The 22944-nt window shown below is 47.2% G+C and overlaps 1 protein-coding gene across 1 annotated transcript; it reads right to left on the reverse strand.

Annotated features, from left to right (window-relative positions):
• Positions 1-3: 3 nt before the first annotated feature.
• On the reverse strand, positions 4-5131 carry LOC146420982 (C-type lectin domain family 2 member B-like; the record flags this gene model as incomplete). The annotated part of the gene is made up of 7 exons (XM_085047831.1): positions 4716-5131; positions 3133-3313; positions 2669-2725; positions 2193-2291; positions 1923-2098; positions 527-630; positions 4-136 (listed from the first exon to the last, which is right to left on the reverse strand). Coding segments are annotated over exons 2-7 (663 nt in total), but the record flags the coding sequence as incomplete, so codon positions are not given.
• Between the last annotated feature and the right edge of the window lie 17813 nt (positions 5132-22944).

The raw sequence follows: 22944 nt of genomic DNA on the forward strand, positions 1-22944 counted from the left end.
TTCTGGATCCTTCTGAACTTCGCTGGGGTGTCTCTGCAGGTGGCTGCAGATGGAGAATTTAGTCTCAGAGCACCTGTCACTGCTGATCCTGTGGGAGTTGGTGTAGGCACAGTGGCCGTTGCCCTGGATGTCGAACCTGGATCAACAGCACAGCAAGAGCTCATTGGACAAGGCTGGGATGGGAGGGATTCCCATTTCCAAAGGGATTAACAGTGCTGCAGGAGTAGGGACCACCCTCCCCAGCAAAACCCCCACGCAGAACCCAAACTACCTTCCACTCCTCAATGGAGGGAATATTTCCATGTTCTTGGCCCCAGGGGATTCATCCAGGGATGCCCCCAGCTCCCCATCAGCATCTGCCTCCCACAAATCCATGGGTTGTGTCTGAATGCTTTGGCACAACCAGGAAAAGTGGTGTTTGATTGCTCCCACCTCATTAGATTTAGATCTACTTGTGCCTCCTGCATCTAGCCACCACCCCGGCTCAGCCCAGGCCACCTTTTGTTCTCCAGACGCTGGGACGTACAGGGCATTGAAGAGGGAACCATTGAGCCATTTCCAAGGTCCAGAACCTTCCCTCCGGAGACCAACCCAGTACTCCATGAAGTTCCCATAGCGCAGGAGGAAATGCTGGAGGTGGGGAAAGCAAGGATCACAGGTACCGCCATGTCGCTGTTGAGCAGCTAGCAGAGTAATGAATGCATCGGTTCTCAGTGGCAAGAAGGAATGACCTTTATTGTTTTGATTTCATCACATTTATAGAGTTCTCAAAAGTCACCCAGATTGGTCAGTCAGAAGCCTTCCCCCAGGCCTGATTGGCCAGGCCTGCACTGTCCAAGTTCTGGGACACTGTTCCAAAACATCCAAACTTTATCTTTATTTACAAAAACACAAGAAAACTTCCCATGGGAAAAACTGTGCTAGCCACAGCTCCCCCTTTTTGTTTAAGAACAGAAGGCATTGCTTGTGAGCCCCAGTGGATCAGCATGAAGGATCTGTTTGGTAATGGCCAGTTACCAAACAGAGCCTGGTTGAAACTCAAGGGGTCTGTCCGGAGGTGGCCAGCCACCGAACAGAACCCGAACCAGATGCTGATTAAGATGGTCAAAGAGGCCCCCATGCAATACCCTAGATAAAAGTATATATAAAACTAAATCTACATATAAATCTGTAATTCAACAAAACATGCTTTCAAAGTCCTTGCTTTCTGACTCCATGAATGAGTTTCACTCTCTGCTTGTGGATGGACCGGCTTCTTGGTCATCATCAGCAGAGACTGAAACTCATTCATGGAGTCAGAAAGCAAGGACTTTGAAAGCATGTTTTGTTGAATTACAGATTTATATGTAGATTTAGTTTTATATATACTTTTATCTAGGGTATTGCATGGGGGCCTCTTTGACCATCTTAATCAGCATCTGGTTCGGGTTCTGTTCGGTGGCTGGCCACCTCCGGACAGACCCCTTGAGTTTCAACCAGGCTCTGTTTGGTAACTGGCCATTACCAAACAGATCCTTCATGCTGATCCACTGGGGCTCACAAGCAATGCCTTCTGTTCTTAAACAAAAAGGGGGAGCTGTGGCTAGCACAGTTTTTCCCATGGGAAGTTTTCTTGTGTTTTTGTAAATAAAGATAAAGTTTGGATGTTTTGGAACAGTGTCCCAGAACTTGGACAGTGCAGGCCTGGCCAATCAGGCCTGGGGGAAGGCTTCTGACTGACCAATCTGGGTGACTTTTGAGAACTCTATAAATGTGATGAAATCAAAACAATAAAGGTCATTCCTTCTTGCCACTGAGAACCGATGCATTCATTACTCTGCTAGCTGCTCAACAGCGACACCGCCATACCACTCCCTTCAAGGAATTCCCAAATCTGCTTCCCAAATGCCGTTCCACACTGCCTCTTCAGGGGTTTCTCTTACCAGCTCCTCCCTGGTGTCAATGGTGGCCAGGTGGGCTTGGTGGGAGAGGCAGGAGTGCTGACTCCCTTCCCAGTCCACTTCCTCCTCCAAGAAGTAAAAGCACTTGTTTCCGAAGCCAATCCCACTCTCCAGGCAGCTGGGGAGGGTGGGAGCAGTGCAGGGTGGGTGTTTCTTAGCTGAAAAAAAGCACAACATGCCTAAGTGACTCATGCTGGGGGGTTTCTCAAGGGAGGAGACTTTGGGGTAGCTCCTGCACCCGCAGCCACTCACCCGCCAGTGCAATGATGGTGACAGTGAGAAGCAGCACCACAGCGAGCATGGTGACCCCAACAGTCACCTTTCTGTCTCTGGTGCACCTGAGGCTGAAATCTTGGGACAAACCATGTGGGAAGGGCATGAAGAGCACCCCACTTTCTCCCAGCTCTCGCATGTCCCTCATGGGTACCTTAACACCTTTCAACACAGCCCCAAAACACACTGGGGACTCCCAGCAGGGCACAGGCTCAGTCCACGGGGTACCCCAGTGCTATCATTGGCTTCAAAGGATTTTTGAGGCTGCCCAACCTCCCTGCATCCCCTCTGTGCCGCCTCCACCATGGGATGGGCACCATCCCCCAGACCCTCAGCTTGCAAACATCTTGACATTTCTTACCCCGCCTCCCCCAGCTCCTTTGACCATTTTAGCTTCCCCCAACCCACTGAGTCACATCCTGAAACAACATCCCTGCAATCAAACTGGTGCTTACTGGTCCTTCCCTCCTCTCTCTGTTGCAGCAGCTCCATCACAGCAGCCGAGTCTCCACCTGTGCAAACAAAGCAAGTTCCCACTCACACTGGGAAGTGGGGAGTGGGAAAGGCCTGATTTGGGACGTTTTCCTCCCAGGACAGTAGACACCATTGTTCCTTTGCCAGGTTTACGTTTGTGGCAGGAAGGAAAACACCATTTCAGCTTTCAAAAAACCAGGACTTGCTTTGTTTTTTCAATTCAGCTTCAACCTCAGCCAACTTCTGCTGGCACTGGGTGCCCTGGAAAGGGGCTGTGTCACAAGGTGTTGCACAAGTCCAAAGGGATTTTCAGCCCCAGCCCAAACTCCAGGCCACCCAGGACACCCTAGAAGGTGCTGGATGGTCCCCTTTGAGCCAACCCCAATTCCCCACCTATCATGGCAGCTGATGAAGCCCCTGGGACACAGGATGGGTGCCTCTGTACCTTCCTCACAAGGGGCTTCTTCCATCCCCAGGGCCACAGAAGGGGACAGGGACAGCCTCAAGGGACAAGAGTGTCCCTTGGCTCCTCCTGCCATGAGGTGATCTTGGACAATACCCCAAGCTCACAGGGCCTGACCAGGTCCTGCTCTGTCCTGGGGCTTTGCCAGGATGCTCCTATGGTCCTAAAATAAAAACACAAAAAACTGATAATTCTCCCAACCACCTGGGCAGTCACAGCTCTCCTCAGCAAAGCAAAGATTGTCCCACAGGAGCAACTTGTTGAATATTTATAAGGAAATAAAAAAATCAAAGAAACAGAACAAGGGTCAACTGACACAGGCTAGAAATACCTGTGAATGCTGCTGTCAAGTCACTGGCAACTGCAAAGTGTTTCTATACTCATTGCAACTAATATAAATCCCCCACATCAATGCTCAGCAGGTATTTTTGTCATCACTGCAAATAAAATTATTACCAGCTCCTGCATCTGGTACTTCCCCCAGGTAAATATTTTCCATGTGAGAACCACCTGCCTGTGTTTGCAAAGGTAAGACCCAAATGGATGGGGCTTTTTTCCTCCAAATGCTTGAATTTTGAATAAGGTTTAATTGACGTGGTGTTTTGTTGCTGTCCCCAACCCCCAAATTCCTCCTGCTCCAGGCTGGGAGCATTTTGGGGTGAAAAAGTGGTGGGGGAGAAAGAGGTGGGAAAAGGGGATGGAGGCACAGAAATTTCTCTCCCTCCAATCTTTTCCGCTCCCTTCCTCTCCCCCATATTTCTTGACTTCCACCCACTCACACACCTGTTTTGGATCAAAGCAGGTGCTTCAGGAAATTCTGCAGAGTGGGGAGGCATCAGCTCACAAACCCCCTCCCTTCACCCAGTGGCCACAAGTGCCATGGATGATTAAGGGTTGATGGAACCTACCAGCCTTCCCCATTCAGAGCCATTTCCCATTCCTGGGCATAGCCTCTGCTCCAGGGAAAGGCTCCAGCTCTCTTCCAGAACAAGAGTTTAAATAAACTGTCTCTGGGCTCAGAAGCAGAAGAGTGATGCAGGTTTTCCCTCTCACACCTGCAAAAGGGCAGGAGGGAGCAGACCTGGGGAGGGCAGAGATGGTGCTGTGGCCAGGGGATGGGAGGATGCAGCAGTGCAGGGACACACCTGTGTCTGCTCAGGGTGGCTTTGCTCACCTGAGCAGGGCCCTGGATCAAGGGGTTTGAGGGCCCCCAAAAGGCACTACTGCAGGAACTGGAAGAGGCTGAAAAAAACCTAATAAAATCACTGAAAAGCACTTCCAAGACAGCAAAAACTAGAACTCACCTAAAAACCACATCCAAACACTCAAACTACCCCTGTTGTGGTAAAAGCTTCAATAAAATCAGCTGAAAAGAACTGAGTTTGGGGGTTTATTCCTCTCTCTCTATAATTTGCTTTTATTTCATCATTGGGTTATTTCAACCTCCCAAAGATGAGGCTGTGATCTGGGTGTTCAGTTCCATCCCATCCCTGGCATTGCTCCAGACAGTGCCAACTCAACCAGCCCCAAGTTTTACAGAGAGAAGCTGCTTTTCCAGAACTCACCCTCACAGCTGAGCTTACGGAGACTGAACCAGATCCTGGGGCTGTGTAAATATGAACTCATGGAGACTGGAAACAGATTCCTGGGGCTGCTCAAGTATCACACACTGGGAATGAGGGCAAAGAGTTCACAGTCACAGTCTGAGCACTTGGCTGTGCTCCAGCAGTTTGGGCTGTTGCGCCTGGGGTGTTGCCCTTGGGCTCCCAGGAAAGGCAAAGGCGGGGGGGAAGAATACCCTCCAGAAACTTGTTTGCTTTGATCTTTAATGTTTAACATTCCCAGTGTTCCACATGTAATGATTTGACCCTGGCCAGGTGCCTAGTGTCGCCAAGGCTGATCCATCACTGCCGTCATGCCCCAGGCAGTGCAAAGGGCACCAAAGGAAAGGCTCATGCTCTGATCAGGGCAGGGAGAAGGCACTCACCTGTCACTGCCATGGCCACAACACACCCAGCTTGGGGAGATTATTTGAATTTATGTCCAGTAAAATCACAGCAAGAGAATAAGAATTAAAACAAGTTCTAGTAAAACTCCTTTCCCCCACCCCTTCCTCCTTCCCAGGCTTCATTTTATCCCCTCTCAGTGGCACAAGAGAAGGGGATGGGGATCATAGTCACATCGTGCTGCTCCACATTCTCCTGGATCAGTCAAAAAAACACTTGCCAGGAGTTCCCCCTTTCTGGTTTCTGCACTTTGGAGTTCTGGGGTCCCCACGGATCCTGGTGATCTCCCCACTTTGAAGTCTTATTTAGGGATGCCGGGGGGTCCAGGGTTCCCTTTTCCCCTGATTCTGCTTCAGCTCCCGGGTCGTCCCAGGGTCCCCCTTTTCAGGATCCCCTCACTCCAGGCTCTTGGAGACCCCTCTCAGAGTCGGAGGGTCCCAGACCATGCTCATCTCCAGGCTGCTGGAGGTTCTCCAACTCAGGCATCACCCCTCTCCACTCTCCCCACTCTGGGGGCCCCATGTTCCACCCCCTGGCTCTTCTGGGGATCCCCAGAACTGATGTCCCACCCCACCTGTACTGGGCGATCGCCATATGGACCTCCCCAATGTCCCCACAAGGGGCATTCGAGGCTCAGCTCTGGAGTCCTGCAAGATCCAATCACCACCCCCCCCAAAAAAAAAAAAAAAAACAACTTCCTAGGGAAATGCAAAGATATTTGGGTTTCGATTCCAGAACCTGCGAGGTCCAACATCCCTTCAAGAAAATCCATGCCAGAGACCCCCCAGTATATTTGGGGCGAACTGCCCCTCCGCGATCACCTGAGGGATGCGGGGGGGGGGTGATGGACGCCGGGGCTGCGGACACAGCGGGCGGTATCCCTCCCGTTTCTCCTTCTGCTCCTTTTCATGCTCCTCCTCTTCCGGCTCCTCCTCACTCTCCTCTTTCTCCCGGTTCTTTCTCACTGCCCTCTGCCCCACAGCCGCCTCAGTATCGACTGCTGAGGGGGGGGAACCTCACGGGGGTTGGACGCGGGGGGGATCCCCCCAGTGCGGATCTTCTCCCCCTCCACCCCGAGCCCCAGGGACTCGCTCCAGGGCTTAAGTGTTTGGGGACAGGGGTGGATACCTATGGAACTGCCTTCCTTCCATCCCAACTTCACCTTTTTCTTCCTTCTTCCATCGCTCCCCCAGTCCACAGATCCCTCCCAAATCAATTTGGGTGTCCCATCCCCCTCCAGCTCTGTTTGGAGATCCCAACCCCCTCTTTTCCCTCTTTTTCACCCCTTTCCCATTGTCCTCCCAGTCCTCAACACCCCCCTTCCCCACCCGCCCCTGTGCTTGGTTTTCAGAGTCCCAGCCCCCTCCTGTTCAGTTTGGACATCCCAGCCCCCTTTCGCTCAGTTCGGGGTTCCCCCCCATGCCCCCTGCTCACTCCACGGACGAGCAGGCTCCCCGTACCACCAGAACGGCCCCAGCTTCCGCCCCACACCCCATCTCTAGCGCCGGACTGTGCTGTGGAGTGGTTCTGGTAAATAACAGAGCAGAAATTCTCAGTTCCCCTAAAGTTGCGGAATAGAGCTTAAAGACTAACTAGCAAATGAGATGAAAGAATGTTGAAGTATTTACACAGGATGATAAACATAGGTAGAACCAGTGGAGAAACAGATAAAAAGGACTACAGTGGGTTTTTTTGCAAGTCGTGTAACAAAGAAGCAACAGCACATGCCCAAAGAAAAAGTTCAAGGCAAGGTCACCTTTTATATCGAAACATTCAGTGAATACGACCACCAGGACACCTTTAGACTACCCTCCAGGACCATACAAGGACTCCCAGTAGGAGGCGGGTGCATACAAAATTGTTCTAGGAAAGTGATGTTTATGTATTAGATAAGAAACATGTTTTAATGAATATGTATTGTCGTGGTGGAATAAATACCTTGTTGTAAAGTCTCACGACACACAGAAAACAAAGAAAGATACTTCTCTGTGTCCTGCATAGATAAAGACTGCCTGCTTTCTGATGCTACAGCTGCTGTTAGAAAGTTCATTCCGGCCAATTTCAGTATCAGGGGATTCCAGCCCCGTCTTTTCCCACCTCTACCCTTTCCCGTTGTGTCCCCAGTTCTCAATCCCCTTCCCCTCTGATGGTTTTTTTGGGGGGTCTCAGCCTCCTCCTGTTCAGTTTCGGTGTCCCATTCCCCCTTTCGCTCAATTCGAGGCCCCAAGTCCCGCCCGCTCCCTCCCAGCCCCGCGGCCGGGGGGACTCCCAGCACCACCAGTGCCACCAGTAGGGCCCCAGCTGTCCCCACACGCTTTTCCCGTGCCCAGCGCCGGTTTTGCAGGTGCGCAGAGCCCCAAAGCAGCCCAAAGCGCTCTGCCCTGGGGGGTCCCCAAAGCGGCCCCGCCCCGCGCGGCACTGGCAGCACCAGTCCGGAGCAGTGCGCAGCGCGGGCGGGCGGCATCAGCCGTGCCGGGCAGGGCCGGGCCCCGTGGGGCTCCCTCGGCTCTCGGCCCCCAGTTTCCAGGACAGCAAGGGGGGCCCGGCCTGGGCGCCCCCCACCTCCCCCCTCCCCAAATTCCGCTCCCGGGGGGCGCTGGGAGCAGGGGGGGGGCGCAGCTGGGGTTCGGGTGAGGAGCGCTGAGCTCTGCGGATCTGCCTAGCACCTAGGGAGTCATCGGCGAGAAAAGCTCGGATTGGCTGGAAAGTTTTAGGGGCCTCTGGGCTCTGCGTGTCTCCCTGGCATCTCATGAGTCAGAATGAAACCGAGTTCTGATTGGTTGAGCATCTTTGAAAGCTCTATGTACTGCGTGTCTGCGTCAACACTTTTAAGTGATCACCTCGGCACTCTCTGATTGGCCAAGAGCTGTTTTGGAGAAAGGGGGCATTCCTCGTCCATCAAAGGTGAGACCTCCACAAGCCACTTATAATTCTCAAAAATTGCAAGTTATAACCCCCCATCAGCTATTAGTGGAGCCATGGGGTCTCCCCAATGCCCCAAAATGAGTGCAGGGGTTCCCCAAGAGCCATTTATAACCCCTAAAAACTGGCAGAAATCAAGAGGACCCTCCCCAAAACAAGCTCCCTTGTGGATAGGCTTATCGTTAAGGCTATGAAAATAGCAAAGGTCATAATTTTCAGACCTGCTGAAATCTGGTTATTTACAATGGAAGCACTAAACTCTAGAAAACTGCTGTAGGAGCTGGCTATTCCACTTTGTATCCTGCAATACCCCAGTATGACATTATATCTTTCAGCAGATGAACTACTTCACCCAGGAGACCTCGATGGACATATTTACGTTGTGCTTAGCTCCTTGGCAAACACCTGGTTACTTTGCTCTCCAGTTTTCCTTTGATGGAAATCAGCTAGCCCTATTCACAACAAAGCATGAGCGCAGCTCTGCCAATAGCTCACTAACAGCTCTTCTCCAAAGACGGCATGCACCAACCTGCCCTCACGCACCAACCTGCCCTCTGGTGTGTGGAAAGCTGGCTTCTAGAGAAGGGACACACCGATGTAGATAGATTGCTACTTAACAAGCCACTTCTTAACAATAGCCATATTCAACCAACTATTAATTAGAGACCTGCGTCCAATCAGCGATCTAGGTCACCATGACTTTCCTTCAACATGGAGATCGTAGGAGCCGTCGAGAATGCATTAATTGGTAGCAAATATGCAGAAATCAGGCACTATAGATAAACACAGATACATGTTAAGGCAAGTAGCCAAACTTAGGGCGTGGAAGTATATAACCAATAGTATTGTATGATTACAGAATATGCATGAATTAGTTAACTACACTATAAAACTGTATGCTGTAAATCAATAAATGGAAGCTTGTAGTAAATCCATATTGGATTGTCAAGCCTCCGTTTCTCAGCATAATGGTGACCCCCGACATGATACGCACAAGGGTCTCGCTCCCCTTTTGGCTGGTTCCATCTGGGAGGCGATATAACCACGACTGAGAAGGCACCTGGCTCCGATCAACCCGGAGGGTCGAAGCAGTGGGGCGCACGCACAGGACGACCGTACAGACGGGATCTGGACACTGCCGGACTTGTGAGGTGAAAATCTCGCACCAGAGAGGAAAAGTGGCCGAAAACCTCGGAGGGTGAATGTGAGTGCGCAGTTCCGCGAATCGGAATGGAGAGGCAAGCCACTTCTGACCTGTTATTATGCTTTTTAGAAAAGCGGGGGATTAAGATTAAGGACATAAAGAGTGATTTAATGGCGTTGACAGCATGGGGGTTGGCTAAAGGTTGTTTTATTGACCCTAATACCATTTTTGACCGTGATGAATGGCAGAAAGTAGGAGATAAGGTGAGAGACACTATGTGTGATGATGAGAAACTGGGGAAAAAGCTTGGCAAACCATGGAGTAAAGTCCTAGCTTGCTTACAACATCCTGCAGAGCTGGAACTGGCAAGGGTGGCACAGAAAATTGCGGTTACAGAGAGCAGAAAGAAACTTGAGAGTTGCCGTGCTGCTTTTAACATGCAAGCAGCCGCGGCGCAGCAGCCGGGGAAGCCCCCCCCGCCAGGAGGGAGGGGGAAGTGTAGCTCTCCCTCGCTGCCAGCGCCGGCGGGGGAAGGGCGTGCCGTGCCGCTGCCGGGAGCCGAGAATACAAAGTTACTCGATTGGATGAGGGACCTATTCCTGTCTCGGTGTATTGTGGAGCTTGGCAGCTTTGCAACGAGGAACATCTTAGCTGCTTTGTGTGAGAGAGTCAGCGTTGAATTTTTGCCAGAACAACTGGGTGCGATGCTGGAAAGAGCTTAAATATCGCGGGTAAGGAGCCAAAGTAGCCAGAAATCACCCCGGTGTTATCGATGTGGCAGTAAAAAACTGTTTTTAACATGCAAAAAACTCTGTCAGCCACGGCGCCCTCCCCCACTAGGGGGGAGGGAGAATCGTAGCCCTCTATCGCTGCATTGCTGCACAAACAAACCGTGGAAAAAGAACGACAGTTTCTGCCAGATCAGAGCCACCACCCGCAAAGCCGAAACGCACCGTAATAGCAGCGAAAGCTCAGAGCAGCCGCGCCGCCCAGGAACAGCCCCGCCGCGCGCCATGCAAACTCTGCAACTCGAGAGCGAAACGGAAGTTACTCCAACCTCGGTTTCCTGTCAACTGAAGCAGAAGGCGGAAGTCGCAGAAGGCACCCCGATGGGCGGTGCCGCTGGCTGTCCACGCCCCTTTCACCGCCTTCTGCTCACTGGAACCATCACTAACACTGAGACTGGGACTGCCCCGCTGCGAATGATGCAAGCAAACACTAGCTGTGCCACGGAAGATTCTTTTCAAAGCTCCAAAAATCAATTCTTAACTGTATTTTAAAGTACCCTGTTAATTGGTGCAACTAAGTTATGATTTAAACTTGTTTCCAGCTTTTACTAATGAGAAACCATTGTAACAACATAATTGTCCTGATGAACCTTAGTTACTAAAACCTTAAAGAAAAGCTAAAATTCCTTGCTAAAGCAATTTTAAAAGTGTTTATCCTAAGTATATTTTAACAAAGTTAATTTTTGAACTATTTCCTCAAAGCATCATTCATCATTAGGTGCATAATATCTTAGCTTTTAAACCAACTCAGTGTTTTAAACCAATTCAGTAAACCCTTTTTAAAATAAAGTGAATATTAACTAAACAAAATATAAAGCTAGAGCCATTACCCTTAAATCCGTATATCAAAACATCAAATGATTTACAAAAATTATTAAATGCAATTAACTGTGTAAAACTCACCCTAAGCTTTACCCCATGTAAGTTATTTGCAGAAACATCCAAAACTACGTCACAAAGTAACTACCACACTAAATTTAAAGAAATATTTTTATTTATAAGTGTTGTTTGGGACAGTGTTTATGTGTGTGTGAGTGTGTCTGTGTGTGTGGGTGTGACAGTGCTGTGACAAACATACTATAAATGTCGTTTGGCTTCTAAAGCATTTTTAAATTTGTGGACCAGGCCTATAAGTGAAACTATACTGGATAATTTGGGCTACCTGTTGAGTGCCATTAAAATTAAGCTCAAGTAACACCTTGATAAGCTTACCTAAGACAAAAGCTAAGCAGAGTCAAGCGAATAAAAGCACCACAAATTATATTAAATTTTAAATTTTGTTAAGTTCAAACACTATTAAAGTTAAATGAATTTAGATTTTATTACAGGTATATTATGTTGTCTGTTATTTGACATTTCATTAAGCTTAAATTCAATTAACACCAAGTTCAACTGTTACTCAATATTTGTTGTTTTAAGTTCCGTTAATTTTAAATCCTATTAAGTTTGAATTCAATTATAGTTAAGCTTCTTAAGTGTTGCTTAAGATAGTGTTTGTGTGTATGTGTGAATATTGCAGGCCTGCTGAAAGTGTTGTTTGCTTTTGAGTGTTTTAATGTGTAGATGAAACCTGTAACTGCTGAAAGTGTGGTTTTTGATTTTGAGAGTTTTGATGTGTGAATGAAACCTAAGAGCAAAGTTCTACTGAATAGTTAAGTTTCCTGTTAAATGCCTTTGGTTAAGTATAAATTCTGTTAAAATTAAGTATTATTAGATGTAAATTTTAATAAGTTTTAAATTCTGTTAAGGTTAAAATTCTGTTAAGTTTTAAATTCTGTTAAAGTTAAGTTGTTAAGGTGATATCAACTTTGAATTCTGTTGGAAAACGCAGTTTTCCAGCAAAACTTACGCTAACTAAACAGGCCTGAACGGAGCCTCAGCATTCTCAGGCCTCAGTAAAATTCCAACAAGCTACAGTGGCTTGTTTACCTGAGAATGTTCTGTGGGAAGAATGTCATGAGAAAGATTAGGGAGTCAGAAGTGTTATGAGAAAAGAATAAGGGAGTTAACAGGAGGATCCCTGAATGTGTGAGAACAGACTGCAAGTGTGTGTGTAACTATAATTGGTAAGATCTGTAACAGTATATAAGTCTCTCGTTTGGTGAAATAAAATGGAGCTTACTTTATATCTCATATTGAGACTGCTGTGAGTTCCCTCTTGTCGTTATGTCAGAATTCCATTATAGTTAAGTCCTATTTGTTAGTTTTAAATCAGATTTATTAAGATCAAGCTTTATTCATTTTCAGTGATATTAATTTTAAGTTTTAAAATTGTTAGTTTATATTGTTGTTCACAAAAGCCTTGCAGTTTCATCTTCCTTGGTTAAGGTCAGATGATAGGGTCCACTGTTTTCAAGTGTTTCACCTCTCCTTATATGATTATCTACCAGGGTGGTAACATGATAAAACACTCTCCTTATTGGTATTAATCAAAGCTTGTTTATAAGATGCTCTAAGAAAACCCTCCCAGTTAAGGCCTGGGGCTCTGGCCAAGCCTTAGTCCTGACTGGTTGGGAAATATGCCACCAAACCCAGGTGTTTCTGCACCAAAAATGTGATCGAGTCACCTTGACTCACTGATTTGGACTTGTGAAAGCTGAACCCTCTTCCAGGTAAACTTGGAATCCTTGCCCGGGAAAGGTTCTCCAAGCCCTGCCTGTGGAATGAGGTTCCCAGCAATTGCAGTCCCTGGGAGATAGCAGAGTAGTTAAATAATTGAGGATGTATTTTCTTAAATAAGCTTATTGTTTCATTCCATGTATTGTTACACCTTTGTGTCATTTTCATCTTTTTATAGAAAGAAACACATCTTGTCAAAAACAAAACGGGGGGAGTATAACCCCTCAAGCAATTAGACAATGCAATATTTATGCAAAAATTTTATGTATAGAAAAATGTAATTTCGCTTTTTAGGACAGTTATTGTTACTGTATTGATGATTCTAGATGTGTTGTTAAGGTCATTATGTGAATTCACTAACCTTAGCTTGCCTAATCTCTGTCTAATCTCTGTTGTTGTAGCATAGATTCCAGTGCAGCCCAAAACAAATTTGTGGGTCACTCTAGCCAACTTGACAGGGCAAAACGTAATTTGTCTCTCTCTTTCGTCACCATACAATCCCTTTTCTATCTGTTTAGTTAGGGTGCCTTTAGACAATTGACCATGTCCTTCTCACGTTCCTACTGGCAATCAGAAGAATCTTAATAGCACAGTAGACAACTGGGATAAATGGATTCCTTTTCTCCCTATAGTCCCAAACGAGCCTCAAGAATTAGAACTGTTAAGAGCTGTACGAATAGATTCTTGTGTGACCTTTAATTGGAAAAGCAAACAGGCCAAGTTGAAAAATACCGCAACAAGTGTAAATTCTAACCTGAGTAACAAGTGTAAATTTTAACCTGACAATATACAGAAATGCCAGTTTGTGGTGCCAATATGCTTCTACTAAATTATCTGTGTCCACAAACTATCCTATATCATTGCCAGCAGGAGTGTTCCTAATTTGCAGAGACCGCGCATGGCCTGGCATTCCTTCCAAATTACGAGGTAAACCTTGTTCCTTAGGGAGATTGACGTTGCTGACCCCCAACACTTCAATGATTCTAAATATGACCCGACAACATCGTCGCACAAAATGAATGACTCATGCTTTTTCCCCTGACTGTAAATCAAATGTCAAATTCTGGTCCCCTGGAGCCATCATAACTGCTTCCATTTTAACACCAGGAGTAGCCTCTGCTAAAGCCTTGGCTCAACTAAACAAATTAAGATGCTAGTTAGCTAAACAACTAACGCTACTTCTCAAGCCATTTCAGAATTGTTGCTTGATGATAACTCAGACATGCTACCCTTCAAAACAGAGCTGCGATAGATTTTCTCTTATTAGCTCAAAGCATGGCTGTGATGAATTTGAAGGCACGTGTTGCTTTAACCTCAGCAAGCACGGTGAGTCAATACATAAACAACTTCAATGGCTTAAGGAGCATACAGCAAAGATAACAGTGCAAAAGGGCGGTGGCCTATTCGGAATTCCATGGGGCGACTGGGGTATAACAGGATGGCTTCGCTATATCTTGCAAGTAGGATTAGTGATTTTACTTGTCCTTGTTAGCATAGCTGTTATTCTACCTTGTGCCTTGCAATGCTTGAAAAAATCATTATCACAGACAGTGAATCAGCTTTGGCTTGCACAAATGCGTAAAGAAAACAGGGGAATTATGGAAAGCTGGCTTCTAGAGAAGGGACACACCGATGTAGATAGATTGCTACTTAACAAGCCACTTCTTAACAATAGCCATATTCAGCCAACTATTAATTAGAGACCTGCGTCCAATCAGCGATCTAGGTCACCATGACTTTCCTTCAACATGGAGATCGTAGGAGCCGTCGAGAATGCGTTAATTGGTAGCAAATATGCAGAAATCAGGCACTATAGATAAACACAGATACATGTTAAGGCAAGTAGCCAAACTTAGGGCGTGGAAGTATATAACCAATAGTATTGTATGATTACAGAATATGCATGAATTAGTTAACTACACTATAAAACTGTATGCTGTAAATCAATAAATGGAAGCTTGTAGTAAATCCATATTGGATTGTCAAGCCTCCATTTCTCAGCACTGGTGGTTCTGCTTACTGTAATTTTCTAACACTATTGCAAATAAACTCACTTTTTTTTTTCTGTCATACTCCAGAGCTTGCAGCACATACCTTAGGATTCATATAATGAAATCTTCACTATAGGAGACTGAAACACAAGTTACATGTTACGCTTTGATTGGAAAAACACATTGCACAGAAAGCCGTGAAAAAAGCAACTTGGAAGGTCAGTCCGTGCTCTGGGTTTACAGCATTTAACACTACAAATTCACTTGCTACTAAAGCAGGGGTAAAAACAATATAGAAAAATACTTGTTTGGAACAAATCATTAAGAGTTGCTTGGATTTCTGCACCTCTTCCTGGAATCTTAATTCTGGCATGTAGCCACTGCATGGTATCAAAAGCTCAATAGGTAGGTTTTCTTGATTCCCAGCACTCCCCCAGGGACCCCAATCCCCAAGGTCACCTAGCTGCTGTATTTTTTCAATCATCTCATCCAGAGGATTTCTTGTTTCATTAATCAAAATGAAAATAATTAATTATTTATATTGTCAAAAGACAAATCATTAACGAAAATGTGATAATAACCCTCATTATGAGTTGGGAGAGATAATAATAACCCTTATTATTCTGGGGGAGCAGTGTCAATTCTCGCAGTAGAGACAGACACACGACACAAACACTCATTGTAACCCAAGGGTAGTAGAGTTTTGGTTTTGTTTTTTTTATTCGCTGCTGCTGCTGCTGCTGCTTCTGCTGTTTTTATACTTTTTTGGCTGCTAGCAAACAATGACAGGGCTGTCTAAAAAACAATGCCCATTCAAACAGTAATACAATTAGCTATACAAGCAATTGGTTACATATTATATGCAAGTTCCTTCTTGTACACTCTTGATGTTCCATAACAAGAACATCTTCTCCTTGTGTGCAGAACATCTTTCATTGATTAAATTCTTGGCTATCACTGTGGCTTTCACTGTGACTGCAGATTCTCATGGGTAAATTTTGACTGTTTTTAAGTCAAACTCTGTGAGGCTTTCAGACAAGCTGTCAGCCTCATCAGGTTCCACAGTTAGTCAGTCTGTTTCTCATAATAACAGACAGGGATTTAGCATCAGAGTGCCAGCTGCCCCGATTAAAATTGCTTCTTTCTTCTCTTCCTCCTTTATTTGGTGTGTACAATTTCACAAGGTATGCCACAGATGTTCAGGCTCTGGCCAGTAATTTTCTTTGTGGTATTTAACACCATATCCCTGAATAGCCAAGGTTAGCAAATTAATATCTTGTGCGTTAGTATTAAACATATTCTGCTCTAAAGAATTTGGGCTTAGCACCAAAAATTTCTTAGAATCTCCTGCATACAAGGTTAGGAACGAGAGTTTGAGATTGCTTAAAAAAATATCAGCAAGGTTATCAGCAAAAACCAGATTTAATATTAAGTGATAGCACAACAAAGTTCATTGACAAGATTCTCTCTGTTACTTACAGAACACTTAAGACATACCAAGGAAAAACAAGCAACAACAAAGCCAAATAAAATCCAGGCAATCAAACCAGAAATGAACCAGGAACTGTGTGTGCGTGTGTGTGTGTGTGTGTGTGTGTGTGTGTGTGTGTGTGTGACAAAAGGACAGTGAGGCAAGGATAAAAAGGAATATGGCCTATAAATTTAACAGCTTTCAACAGTACTTTAACTTAACTTATACCTTAATCCAAAAAATTTAACAAAGGAACAACACTTAACTTATAACTTCTGACTTAACTTTACTTACAGATATAATTTACTGAAATCTCAGATTGCAGTGTGGCAGCAGGAGCCACAAACGCCTGCTTCTGCAACCTCATACCAGCACTTAGCTGTTCTATGTCCTTGTCTTGTTCGACTGTTTTTCAAGCTAGGTAAGTTTCTAACTGCAACTTTGTATGTAAATAATAGATATCCTGCCGTGTTCAGTATGCATAAGCTGCTCTTTAGAGTGTGTCTGAGGAGTTTGTACAAATTCTCCCCAATATTTCAACACTCCTATGGGGTCTTTAGCCTCCCATGGTTCACACCCAATACTTGTACAAGTTTCCAGCTTGTCCCACAATGTGCTCCATGGTTCCTGCGTCTACCTCAGCTGCTTTACTGGCAGAGCCACAGCCCGAGGTTCCTTCTTATGGAGTATCTCTACCAATGCATGAGTAAGTGGTTGCAGCAACAGAAATAGCAAGGATGAACACTCTGTTCTACAGGTATTATCCAGTGACACCACAAGCCCAAAGTACTAAAAGATTTTTCTAATGGAATCTGAAAAGTACTTGAGTTATGTTTACAATATCCACACCACACAACAAGAGTATGACACTGATCATGCTTTAAACACACACACACACACACACATACACAAAATATTACTACAGACCCGCACATGACAGGGTACTGGGACTAAATTTTGACTTCCCAGATGCCACAGACACACCCACACCCACACCCACACCCACACCCACACCCACACATCCCCCAGCATCTCTGAGTGCAGCTAGAGCTTCACTCTCTTGGTGTAGACTCAGGCTTCACTGACTAAGCCCTGTTTTTCCCACACACGTGCACACATGCGCACATACACAAACACGCACACACACACACACACGCGCACACGCGCACACACACAGAGACACATACAGAACAGCAGTGAATTTCACTCTCAGTGCAACCATGCGACCTGCTGACCACTGAACAGCCTCTCCTGGTGCAGCTACACGCCCCACAGACCAGGCTCTGCTCTTATCACACACACACAGAGAACAGTGGTGCAGCTACACGTTTCACTTTCTTGGTGCAACCATGTGTCCCACTGACCAGGCTCTGCTCTTGTCACACACACAGAAAAGCGTCTCTTGATGCAGCTACGCACCCACACTCTTGGTGCAACCACACGCTCCTCTGCCCAAACCCTGTCCATCTTTGCGTTAATTTCTCTCTCACACTCAAAACAGTGTTAGTTTTTCTCTCACACACACTCAAAACAGTGTCAGTTTTTGTGCTCTGGGCTTACCATCATCCCTGTGACCATTAATGTTATGGGTCCTGGAGGATGCCCATGCACAAAAAGTCTGAAATGTGCTTGTGATTGCAAAGCAAATTAATTTAATTAGTTGCTGTAGCAAATAATTCATACCAACCCCTGGATTTGAGAAAAGCCACTGAGCAGGAGAAAGAAAGGGAGCATGGTGTTCAGGCAGGAGGGGCAGGTAGGCCATGCACCTTCAGGGCATCCCCTGGATTGAAGTGGTGTGCATCATGTCCTTCTCACCCCGTCCACCCCAGAACCAACATATCTTTTCTTCTGGAGTGGACTTTTTCCAGTTATGTGTCAGGGACCAAACACGTATTTAAGGCCCTGCCATATTTGGTCTGCTGTTGTGCACGTCAACAGATACTGTAGAAGAAGACCTTATTGTTAGTTGGTAGGATTTTAACCTTCAGAAATGTAACTATGTATTGGTCACCTGGTGGGGATTCATCCTGTGAGAGGGGAGCAACGCACAACAAGCTGTTGTTGGCATGGAGGTGTCACCATGGGCTGTTATGACCTCCGCTTGTGCATTGGCCCCAAGTGAGATGATGTTGAAACTCGCCACTCCTGAGGAGGAGATATAAGGTGTGGTCCTGGGGTGGAGGGGACAGACACCATAATGCACATCATTTTCATCCAGGGGACGCCCTGAAGGTCTGCTGCCTTCCTGCCCCTCCAGCTCAGAAGCCATGCTCCATCTCCTTTGGCTGCTAGACGGCTTCTTCAAAATCCAGGGGTTGGTATGCATTTATTGCTAATGCAACTAATAAAATTATTTTCCTTTGCAATTTTGAGTGTGTTGTGAGTTTTTTGTGCATGGGCATCCTCACGAACCCATAACAAGTTATGATATCATCTTGCACTTGGCCAGAGTGTGAGATGGGGCCACAATGGCTCATGATACCGCTTCCAAGCTAACAACAGCTGCATGGTGTACTGTTCCTCTTTCACAGGTTAAATTCCTATTCATTGACCAACACATTGTTTCTCTTAAGGGTCAAATTTCCACCAGTATAACAATAAAGTTTTCTTCATTTTCTATTCTTCCTTAACTTGTCAACATGCACAACAGCAGCCCAAATACAGCAGGACCTTAGACATGACTTCAGTCCCTGACACAAGAAGACACCTGGCTGGTGGTCTCCCCATCTTCCTGGCTCTCTGTAGTCACCAGAATGCAGCGGGATGAATACCCATTAGGATGCAGTCTGATGGTGGAAATTCAGTGGGGAAAGTGGATTTGTTGACTTTCAACTTCAAAAATCTCACCTTTTCCATCTAATAATTTCTTCTGATTGCATCAAGGAATACTTGATGGTCTTGGAGGTCTTTCCCAACCTAAATAATTCCATTATTCTAACTCTCTCTGGCCCACAGAAGTTTTCTTCATTGCTTTGCATGGCAAAATGTAACAGCGATCAATTCTTCATTTCAAAATGGCACAATTCCACTGAAAATGGCTCCATCCCACCTCGAAATGGTTCTGTTTGAATAGGACCTCTGTGCAACGCTTGGGCAGACACAGGACTTCATTCCCAGTTGGATCCTATAGTGGGAGATCAAGTCCATCCCCAGGCAAAAGCTCTTCCCACAGGATCAATCTCTTGTGATGGATCCAGAGGGGGGAAGATGAGCTTGGAGCCATCACTGAAACTTCTCCAGCACTCAGGGCAGGTGTGGGATCACTCATGAGGGCGTGCTGCATCAGACTGGACCTCCAACTGAAAGCACACTCAGGTATTTTTGAAGTTGGGCATGTTCTCTCCTGAAAACCATGTCCACAATTATGTCCTGGGCATGGGAGATGCCACTCTATGATACTGTGGTGATTCCCAGCTGCCTCTCACCCAGCTCCAGGCTCAGGGAATTTTCTTCTCTACAGCCATTCCAGCTGCCCTCACCAAGGAGAAGTATGAAGGCCAGGAGGACATTGAGATGGTATGTCCATCAGATGTGGGGCAGGGAGGTGGGATGTTGTCCTGGCTCCAGCCAGGGCAGTGTTGGGAGGGCATATCCAGGATGCCAAGGTTACTCCAGACCAACTTGGGAAAGGGATCAGGACTATCCGCGCATGGTTTGGTGTTCCAGTGTGTGGTGGTGCATTCCCCCCCTCCCCCCACCCCTTCCAGGCTGCCCTGTGACCTGAGAAATGATTGTTGGGCCTCAGCTTTGGCCAACAGCCCCTGGGCCCAGCTCCTCTGCAGCTGAACACAAACACTTCTGCTCCCTGGCAATGCTGGTGTCCGACCAGCTCCTGGTTTCTTTAGGAGCAGCCTTGGGAACTGTTTTTCTTCCCTCAATGGCACAACATCCCTGTTCTCACAGTGTCAAAGAAAGCTGTTGATCCAAAGCGCAGCCAGGATGAAACATTGCTGTGACTGAAGCCCATCTCTTGGGGCTCTATAAACATGGGTCCAAAATGAGCCCCTTGGAGCTCTCCTGGAGCAGTGACCTCCCTCTGAATGGGACCCCTCCGAGCTGGGAACTCTCCCTTTTGCTGCACAGCCCCTTTCCCCCACTCTTCTCCTGCATCTCCCAGACCAGCATTGCCCCTGGCTGCAAGATGACCCTGCTGGTTATGGCATCCCCCTGGCAGGACTGGGGGGGTCTCTTTCCCCTTTGCTCTGGCCAAGTGGCAAATCCCAAGTCCTCTTCTTGTCCTTCCTCCCCCAGGAAATTAGCTGACGACCAAGACCAGGGAAGACAAACACCCCTGGGAAAACCTTGTGGAAGAGGCTGTTTTGACCAGCTCCACAGTGTAGAAATCCAACGAAGAGAACAAGCCCTGGAGATCCCACATGACGAGGGGCTCCAAACCCAGCCCAGGGCGCTCTGAGGAGGAAAGACCCACCCTGTGCCAGGAAGGTGGCTGGAACTTCAGCCAGAGCTCCAACCTGGTGGTCCATGAGCAGCTTCAGGACAGGGAGAAGCCCTACAAGTGCTTGGAATGCGGGAACAGCTTCAGCAGGAGAACCCTCCTGATCAGCCACCAGATGATCCACACCAGGGAATGGCCCTACAAGTGCTCGGAATGTGGGAAAAGCTTCATCCAGAGCTCCAGCCTGGTCATCCACCAGAGAATCTCTTCCTGATTGTGGGAAGAGGTTTCAGATCAGCTGAGATCTCCTCAAGCATCAGTGGATTCACACAGAGGAGAGGCCCTTCTGCTGCCCCGAGTGTGGGAAGGGCTTCAAGGACAACCCCATCCTTGTCAGGCACCGGTGCATCCACACAGGGGAGAGGCCCTACAAGTGTCCCAAGTGTGGGAAGAGCTTTGCCAGGAGCTCTCACTTGACAAGACACCAACTGAGGCACTAGTAAAGGAAGCCCTGTGAGTGCCCTGACTGTGGGAAGAACTTCGTGCACTGTTCCAACTTCATCCCCCATCAGAGGACTCACATGGGGAAGAGACCTGGTGACCCACATTCCCATGATCTGCATTGGGAAGACACCTGGATGGTGGTCCTTTTGTCTTGGCCCTAATTTTCTTTTATTTGTCTTCATCCCTTAAAACCATCCAAAGCTGGCATAAAAAAAAAGAAATTGATCAAAGTAATTTAAAATCCCACCATTTTACTTGTATTTGGGGGAAATTTGGGAATATATTCTGGAGGAGTTTTGAGTTCTGGGGGGATTTTTGGGAATTTTCTTCATCTCTTTGCACTCCAAAAGCCAACAGGAATTGATCTGTTACCTCAAAATTACTCAATCCCACTGAAAACAACTCAATCTTCTCCCAAACAGGCTCAATTCCACCCCAAAATTTGATTCCACAGCCCCTCAAGGTGGAATGTGGTTGGAACAGGATTGGAAGAAGTGGGTCCAAATTTGGAGGGGTGGGATTGGGATTGGGTGAGGCAGGATGAGTGGGATGGGGTTTAGAAGGCTGGGGTGGAGTCTGGAACAAGACAGGCAAAGGCTGGAGATGACGTGTCGGGGGGGGACCCTGTTCCCAAGTGGGTTTTGGGGTATCCCAGGTTCCTGAAGAGATTTCAAGGTATCCTCCATCCCTGAGGCAATTTTGGGGTACTCCCACAGTTCTTAGTGGGGATTCCTGACAGTGGTGAGACACATGACTCTAGCATTTGCAGTGGGGCCCCATGAGAAGGAGCATGGGGAGCCCATTGGGTGTAAACCCTGCTGTTTTCTGCCAGCTTTGGGGAGTTATAAGCAGGTTGTGGGGTCCCACGTTTGATGGATGGGGAGCACCCCTGTTCATCCAGGCCACACCCCTAAAGCAGCACTCAGCCACTCAGAGCTTTCCTCGCTGATGACTCCCCAGGTGCCAGACAGACGTGCAGTGCCCAGCACTCCCCACCTGGACCCCACCTGTGCCCCCCTCTTGCCCCCAGTGCCTTGAGGAAGGCAAATTTGGGAGGAGTCCTTCACAGGCTTTTTGTGGCTGAAGATGCTGTAAAGGCTCTTTCCACCATTTTCACATGTATTTTGCACACAAAAAATCTACCAGAAGGAAACTTCTCAGTGACACTGTGGCTAAAGTGTTGCACTCTCTGCTCCTGTGTCCTTGCTCAGGCCTGCTCAACAGAAAGCAGCTGTGGATGTCACTTTTGGAGTCCATACAACTTCTACAATCACAGAATGATTTGGGTTGGAAGGGACCCTAAAGTTCCTCTACTTCCAACTGATGAGAGCTTCTGCTTTATCTCTCCTTCTCTCTGACAGGTCTTTTCACATTTTTTTCTACTTTGCCACCTCATATTTCTTGTTCAATAAAATCTGCGGTGTTTAATAAAATCCATACGTTGTTGTGCTGTGGTCTCATTGGTCCCCTAATTAAGACAGAAGCATCACTCCCTCATTGGGTCATAACATGAGGGCAGGGACACCTGGCATTATCGCAGCTTGCTTCAAGCATCATCCAGCCTGGCCTTGGACACTTCCAGGGGCAGCCACAGCTTCTCAGGGCAACTTGACCAGGGCCTCACCACTGCCACAGGGAGGACTTTCTTTCTAAAAACCTCTAAGAGTTCAGTCCCTGGAACCAGGCTGGGTGTGTTCCTCACCAGTCCTGCCTGCCTTGAACAGCCTTGTGCAGGGTGGGAGGAGTTCCCCAGTGCGGCCCCACCTCAGGCAGCAGCAGGTCTGGGTTGTTCCTGGCAGATCCCTGTGGGAGCAGCTGGTCCTTTGTGCAGCCAAAGAACCCAAATCACCACACACAGAGCAATGGACCAGCACCAGAGCACTGGGGCTGGACTGGTTTTATTGGGCAGCCCCACAGGGCTCAGGCCTGACCAGCTGTGGCTGGGGTCTG

This window comes from Lichenostomus cassidix, unplaced genomic scaffold (genome assembly GCF_008360975.1).
Source record: "Lichenostomus cassidix isolate B80296 unplaced genomic scaffold, HeHo_3.0 HiC_scaffold_738, whole genome shotgun sequence".
Taxonomy (NCBI): domain Eukaryota; kingdom Metazoa; phylum Chordata; class Aves; order Passeriformes; family Meliphagidae; genus Lichenostomus; species Lichenostomus cassidix.